This window comes from Primulina eburnea, chromosome 11 (genome assembly GCF_022965805.1).
Source record: "Primulina eburnea isolate SZY01 chromosome 11, ASM2296580v1, whole genome shotgun sequence".
NCBI classification, from domain to species: domain Eukaryota; kingdom Viridiplantae; phylum Streptophyta; class Magnoliopsida; order Lamiales; family Gesneriaceae; genus Primulina; species Primulina eburnea.
In genome coordinates, this window is record NC_133111.1 from 34,773,364 (window position 1) to 34,781,873 (window position 8,510).

The 8,510-nt window shown below is 34.6% G+C and overlaps 1 protein-coding gene across 1 annotated transcript; it reads left to right on the forward strand.

Moving 5' to 3' along the window:
* The first annotated feature begins 456 nt into the window (after window positions 1–456).
* Window positions 457–921, forward strand: LOC140805563 (uncharacterized). Its single transcript, XM_073161827.1, has one exon. The coding sequence runs from the start codon at window positions 457–459 to the stop codon at window positions 919–921; it is 465 nt and encodes a 154-aa protein (XP_073017928.1).
* Window positions 922–8,510: the final 7,589 nt, after the last annotated feature.

Sequence of the window (8,510 nt, forward strand, 5' to 3'; positions counted from 1 at the left end):
CTGACAAATATTTTGGAAGTGGAACTTTTTGATGTATGGGGCATAGATTTCATGGGACCCTTTCCCCCTTCTTTTGGTCAATCATATATTTTATTAGCTGTTGATTATGTGTCGAAATGGGTGGAAGCAATCGCCACCAGTACTAATGATGCTCGTGTTGTAGTCAAGTTTGTGCACAAGAACATCTTCACCAGGTTTGGAACACCGAGAGTCATCATAAGTGATGAAGGTACGTATTTTTGCAATAAAATTTTCAACTCACTTTTGGCTAAATACAGTGTGAAGCACAAAGTAACACTAGCATATTATCCTCAATCGAATGGACAAGCTGAAATATCCAACCGGGAAATCAAACAAATATTAGAAAAGATTGTCAATACAAACCGGAAGGATTGGGCTATAAAGTTGAATGATGCACTGTGGGCTTATAGGACTGCATTCAAGACGCCTATTGGGATGTCTCCCTATAGGCTGGTTTTTGGTAAAGCCTGTCATTTGCCGCTAGAATTGGAGCATCGAGCATTTTGGGCAGTTAAGAAGTTGAACTTTGATTTGAAAGAATCTGGCGATAGCAGAAAACTACAATTAAATGAAATGGAGGAGTTCCGCAATGATGCATATGAAAATGCCAAGATTTACAAAGAACATACCAAGAAGTGGCATGTTAAACTCATTGTACGAAGGGAGCTCAAACAAGGACAACAAGTACTATTGTTCAACTCCCATTTGAAGTTGTTTCCTGGTAAGTTGAAATCGCATTGGTCAGGTCCATTTTTGGTGGAGACAGTGTACCCTCATGGGGCGATTGAGCTAAAATGCAGTGATGGAAGGACCTTCAAGGTAAACGGGCAGCGAGTTAAGCCGTACTATGGGACTGAAGTCAAGAATATCAACAGTGTCAAGCTGAGCAAATCAAACTGATCAGACAATTGACAGTCAGGCTGAAGACGTTAAACCAAGCGCTTATTGGAAGGCAACCCAAATTTTTGTTTCTCTTTTACAATTTGTTTTCAGTTTTGCTTTTATTCTAGTATTCTTATTATAGGTTGTTTATTTTATTTTTTTAGTATAGTGTGTGCTTATATCTTCCCAAAACTAATGAATTCCACTTGTTTTATTCTCAGGACTAAAAAAATGAAGAAGAATTTTTTTTTTCCCGAAACAACACCGCACCCGCGGTCTCCACAACACCGCACCCGCGGTTAAGGATAAAAAAAATTTCAAGAAATTGCCGAGAGCATACCGCACCCGTGGTATATTTTGGACCGCACCTGCGCTACAAGTCCCGAAAGAACACCGCACCCGCGGTCTCTACCGAAGCGCACCCGCGGTCGCTGAACACTGAATTTCAAAGGAAGTGCCGAAGGTACACCGCACCCGCGGTCTCATGGATACCGCACCCGCGGTCGCGCAATGTTGAATAAAAAAATAAATTCGAAGGCACACCGCACCTGCGATCTCTCTTATACCGCACCCGCGGTCGAACATTTTTAAAACAAAATGGGGCAGAATTTAGACATAAACGAAGAACACTTCTCAAAATTTCCTTCTCCATTTCGAAATCCTTTCTCAAGAACACACTTTTCACACTAAATTTTTGTTATTCCTTCAACAAATTTACCACTCTAACCTAAATAGCTTCACCCATTCCATCAAATATCAGTTTTCTTTGCACAAAAAATCAACACCAAACCTAGGGTTTAAAAGGGGGCTCGAAAATTTCTTCAAGATTTGAATGGAGCTTTGATTTATTTCTTCAAGAAACATTTCAACACACTCAAGGTGAGCAAATCCATTGCATATTTGTTGAAAAATCGAAATTATTGGTGTTAGTTGCTATGGAAGGAAATTACATTTAGTGAAGTCCATTCTTGATATTGTGGATATTGTTGATTGATTGTTGGGTATATTGTTGAGGTGTGAATATTGTGAGTATTAAGTTTGGGGGAGTGCTAGAATCATTGAAGTTTGTGAATTGGATTGAGGAGAAGTTGGTGATTGAAAGGTGTTCGATAAAATGCCTCCAAGAAAAAAACAGTCAAAGGGTGCATCATCATCATCTGTAAATTACGATGCGAGCAGGTTTTGGGACGAGAAGGCGGAGGAGCACTATGGAAATTTTTTGAATAAAAGCATTGTAAAAGAGAGGGGATTTGATATGAGTTTTCCTCGATCCGAAATTGGACTAATGCTTACTGCTCGACATTGGGAGGAGTTTGGCAGGCAGCCACAAGATGCTGTCATTTCATTGGTTAGAGAATTTTATGCTAACCTCAAGGTTAGATATGATCAATTGACGGTGTTTGTGCGAGGAAAAATGGTCGCCTTTGATGCACATACGATCAATACGTTATATGGTATCCCTCATGTAATGCACGATGAATATGAAGAATACCGAGCTGAGCATGTAGATTATAATAATATTCTTCAAACAATTTGCATAGAGGGAGCAGAGTGGAGAATGAGGGATGATGTGCATGTCAGCCTAGCAAAGTCTGATCTGAAAACTGTTGCAAAAGATTGGTATTCATTTATTTCTGCTAGGATTAAGCCGACCGAACACACAACCACCGTCATCAAGGAGAGGGCTATCCTTACTTTTTGCATTATGACAGGGAAGACAATTGATTTAGGTCAATTGCTTCAGAATTCGATACTTGATTATGCAAGAGGTAACTCTCCTAGTGGACTCCTCCACCCTTCTCTTATCACTGCATTATGCCAGAATGCGGGAGTGACTTGGGCAACGAATGAAGAATTGTTAAAGCCTAAAAATGTCATTGTGGTAATTCAACCATATGGGACAGTCAGAGGTGATCACGCTGCGGCACGTCGAGCAGAAAGAGAATTCAACAGAAGGGCTGCAGAAAGACGTGCCCAGGCTCAAGCTCAAGAACCACAACCGCAACAAAGGAATAGGAGAGATAGGTTGACCCAGTTGGAAGAAGATATGCGAATTCAACGCCAAGAAATGGATGCGTTTCGGTTTCGGACCGATACATTTATGGGATATATGATGGATTTTACGTCGGTCTTGGCTCAGCAATTTCCATCGGCTTCAACTTCTGGCAATCCGTTTCCACCTCCTCCACAGTGGCCACCTATATACCACCCGCCGGAGTTCCAACCACCCCACGATGACGAAGATGATGAGGATGGCGATGACCACTGACGGTCGTCGCCCGAGATATGTGTATTCTCCTAATTTTCATGCTCAATTACATCGAGGACGATGCACATGTTTTAGTTTGGGGGAGATTTGATTTATTTTATTTTATTTTGTGTGTTTATTATTTTATTTTGTGTGTTTATTTTCTTTTGAGTGTTTATTTATTTATTTTTGTTTATTTATTTTTGTAGTTGTTTTCTTGTGTGTTTATAGTCATGAAATTTTTTATTTAAAATGGCCAATGATGAGAAAAGAAAAATGTTGCATTAAGAAGAAAAGTCATGCATTACATTCATGATTAATCGATCAATTTGAAAAATTTAGAGAACAATCATGAGATTTGGTAAGTTTGAGACTTATAATTTCTATACAACTCTGTGATTTTCATTTGACATCGAAATAACTTTTTTGCAAACACATATATGATTGAGGCAATCTTTGATTTTATTTGGGCTATTTATATTGTTCATAAATATTCATTTGAAGCCCTCTTGAGCCTATATGAGAAAGAATTGTGTTCTTGAAATTTCTTGGAAGCCAAACACTTTTATTTTGAATATATATGTATTTGGTTGATGCATTGTGACACCATTTTCACGATGATTAGATTCTACTTTGTGTTGGTGAATTGAGATTTTGTCTAGAACTATCCAAACATCACTGAGGCGAAATACGGACACCTTATGATTTAGGAATGATTTAGGTGATTTTTGGATCGATTGAGCCTTTCAAGCTGCCAAATAAAAATAATTTATCATTTGTCACCTCTTTGAGCTTAAATGAATTCGAATGGTACACGTTAATATGTGTAAAAGACCCCCATTCGATGTTCTTTCAAATATCCCACATTTACTACCCCGTTGAATATCTTAAACATTAATTTCCTAACTTCTCAAGGGAGTAAGAATTCAAAGGATCAAAGAAATGAAAATTCTCCTACAAAAGAAAAACAAAAAAAAATGAATGATAAAAGTTGGAGAAAAAGTGGAGAAAAGAGATGAAATGAATGAATTAAAAAAAATGGAGATAAAAGAAAAAGTGGAGTTTGCAAAAGAGATAAAATTCAACTTACTCCCTTATTTGAATTCCTAATCTTCATTTGTAGCCATGAGCCAAGGCTTAACATTACAACCATTGAAAATCCTATTAACTTAGTCATAGTTGTCCAATATACTAGTGGAGAGTGATTGAGAGGATCTAGCTTATGGACAATCGATAAACACTTTCATTGAGTAAGAATCTTGATCAATTTTACACACACCTCATTGCATCAAATATTTATTGGGTATCCATTTCTTGAATGAATATTGCTTTGAACCCAATTTTTACCGGAAAAGACCTCTTGATTTGTGTTTGTAAAAATTGAAATTGATTGAGAATGTTTTGAAACATGAGTTGAAGATATTAGAAGTTAAGAAAATTAACCGATTGCATGATTTTATCCGGATGAACAAGTGGTTGGATTGATTTGAATTGTGAATGCATGAAGAGTTAGTTAAAATATCTTGAGGCCAAGTTCTTTAAAGGATTTCATGACTTGTTTGTTTGTGTTGTTTTGTTTTGCTCGGGACTAGCAAAATCTTAAGTTTGGGGGAGTTTGATAAGTGCAATTTATTGTACTTTTATTACTTGTTTTTAACTTTGAATTTTGTGATTCTTGAGCATGTTTTATGTGATTTGTTGTTGTTTTTGTTGTTGTAGTTTAGAAGCTTAGAATATAATTTGGAGTAGCAAATTGTTGAATTGGAGTAGTGCAAAAGACAAAATGGCCGAAACAACACCGCACCCGCGGTATCATATGGACCGCACCCGCGGTCCCTGAAGATAGAAATAAAAGAATTTCTGCCGAAGCATCACCGCACCCGCGGTCCTCTCTTACACCGCACCCGTGGTCTTCGAAGTTGCAAAATGTAAGGCACCCCGAAACAGCACCGCACCCGCGGTCCATGACAGACAAAGTCCGGAAATTCTGATTATTTGGTGTGCTGAGCATGGGAGTTGATGACTTTTGTGTTTTGCGTACAAGACTTGTCTAGTACTATAAAAAGGCTTCTATTATTCATTCTCTAGGTCATTGAGGAGCAAAGGAAAGGAGAAGACGCTACAAAGAAAGGATTGAAGCTCAAGTTCATCATCCTTGGAAATCTATTGCACATTTCTGGACAAAAATTTCATTGTACTCCAAATCTCTTGTTCTAAGTTCTTCTTTCTTTATTTTTATTTGATATGTCTTGTTTAAGATTTATGTGTTGTTGTGTTATTTTTATTATGAACTAATTCTTATTTCTAGAGGAATGATGGAACAAAACTAGACACCATGTGTTGGGATTTATGAATTATGCTATATAAGTTTTCCTTATTGTTCATTTGTATTTTTCCAATCTTAATGCTTTCATTTTATTGGCCATATCTTGAAGGATTCTTATGTTTATAATTTATCACTTGGAAAAGAGAATTTATAAACAAGAAAGGGAAAAATACATCGATGATATTTATATAGTTCGGGAGGACATATATTGCTATTGAAGCCATTAAAAGAAGTTATTGCTTATTGTGTTATTTAATTATAGATTGTTGACGGGGACGTGACAATCCTTTGTTAGATAATTAGTATCTACTTAGCACTCGGGAGATGGAGTAGATAATTTAGAATTCTTGGCTAATGTATAATAAGGACATTTATAATATAGCTACACAAAATAACACATGGTGGATAGTTGCGTGAAATCGGACCTCTAGATCTTTTATTCCATAATTATTTGTTATAAAAAGTTTGGTGTTATAATATAATTAAATTTTATTTTCAATCTAGTTATTGGTGCAAACAAATCTGTCAATTGATTTTTCTAAATAAAATTGAGACTATTTTAATTGCAAGCATTAATATACATTTAAATACATACTCCTCGTGGGATCGACACTTGTACTCGAAAATACATTTTATTACAACTTGACGTTGTGCACTTGCAAGAAATTAAGAAAACACGCAACATTGTACAACATTAGTCTTTTGACACAAGACAACGTGGAAGCTCTACGTACTTGCATGAACTTTGATCCATTTACCAACTCTATTGAGGGCCAGGTGGCGAGATTGTGTATAGTTTTGAAATACATAGGATTCAATGAATTGTAATCGATGATTCACCGCTAACCTACATGTGAAGATATATTATGTGATCTGATGAGTTAATAGTGCAAGTAATCTCTGGCTAAAGTAATACATGTGTATTTTGGAAAAATGTGTCCTCAGTAACACATAACACGTCACTATTATTATTTAAAGATAATTATGTCGTGATCGAATTCATTTGCAACTATTTTCAGATTCAATCAGGATATATGAATTGAATGGACCATATTATACGCTAACTATAACTTAAGGTTCTTGCAGGAACTATCAATGATACCTAAGAGATCATGGGAAGATGCTACTAGACGATATTACCACGATCCGATGGGTACAATCAGACTTGAGTTCTAACGTCCTTGATCAAAGAGTTGATTGAAAGAATGTGGCTAATTAGGGTGAGTCCGAATAAGAAAAAATTTTGTTCTGAATCACATGAATTTGTGAACTCATGGCTAGCTATATCTCTGAACCATTAAGGTCACATAAGTATTGGATTTGTTGTTCTCGTTAAGATAATCAAATTCAAGGAGTTGGATTTGTTGACTGTAGTTTGATGGAGCTCAAGAAGATTTCTTATGAACGAGTATATAAGTAGATTTTATATATGGGATGTTGTGGAAGTTAGCTTAACTGTTGATTAATTGAGTAGAGTGCAAAAATTCACCAAACTGACAACGACAAAAAATGGATTAGTTAAAATTTTTTCCTTCAAAATTTTCACTTTTTATTTAATAAACAAGATTTATACCTTCGATACATCAACGCTGACCGATTATCGATCGTAGTTATAATAAATTCACAATTATTTATTTAGTAAATTTAGTATTCTAATTAAATAATAAGATAAAAGTGATGACTACTAAGTACAAGATTCTAATGAATATTTTAGAGTCTAGAATTAATTAATAATTATGTGATTAAATAATGGTTATTTAATATATATATATATATATATATATATATATATATATATATATATATATATATATATATATATATATATATAAACAACACACACACGTCTTGCAGGCCCTACAAATTTTAAGAAAAAAATAATGTGTATACTATCCGGAACTGTTCCGGGCAGTACACACACGCAGCGGCAGCCGCTATACATTTGGCCATTGGCTACTGTCAAGATAAGTTTTTTTAAAAAAAAATCCAGGGGCAGTTTCGGGTAAAGCAGTGCAGTGCCCTTCGACAAACATTGCTGCCTATCGGCGATTCCTAGAAGTCAAGGAATGGGTAAGGCAAAGACGCAGTTGCCCGAGATGGTCTTGTCCATTCATTGGCCCATGGCTCGAAAATTTTAGGCACTAGTGTGATTTTATGATTTTTCAAAAATTATGGGTGAAAGTTGATATATTATGAAAGTTAGATAAATTTGTCTTTGAAAATAATTTAATAAAATCATTTGATTTTATTATAAAATAAATAATTAAAAATATAATTTTTATATTATTTATTGTAAAATCTATTTTACAAGAAATTTAATTATCAATAAATTAGATATTTTAATAAAGAGGTTTATTTAATTTTTAATTATTATAGTTAGTGAAATATTTATAATATACATGATTTGATAATATTTGATATTATATAGTAAAAGGATGATCGAGAGACATGATCAATTTGTTAGGTGTATATTAGGATATTTTACATTTGTAATTATAATTATTTGATAATTGTTTAAAGCAGACCTGATTTACGTCTCTTTCTCATCCCTTAAATTTGTTTCTCAATGTGCCATGGAAATTTAATATAAATATTAGATTTAGTAGGAGATCGAGGTTTGAAGATAGTGTGCTGAGTTCCTCAAGAGTTTTAAAGATCAAAGACATGTAAAATATTGGAAGCTAATGTAATATTGCATTGCATCCCTTCATTTACCTAAGTTTTGTGCTTGGATCCATATTTGGCTCATATGGATCAATTAGTTCATGGTAATCGATCATTCATTGTTATTTATAATTTATGTGCTATATTATAAATAATCAACATGATCATTATTATTACTGTAATAACTAGAGTTGCATTAATCCGGAAAACATACAACAAACAAGACACCAAATTTTAAAATTAACGATGAGACAAATTTTCAAAATTAAAATCCCTCATTTTGTATAGAATTCAATCAAGCTCATAAAAGAAAATTTAAACAGAGCTTGAGTTTTTCTTGTCTTTCATCAATGGTGGTTACATGATGAA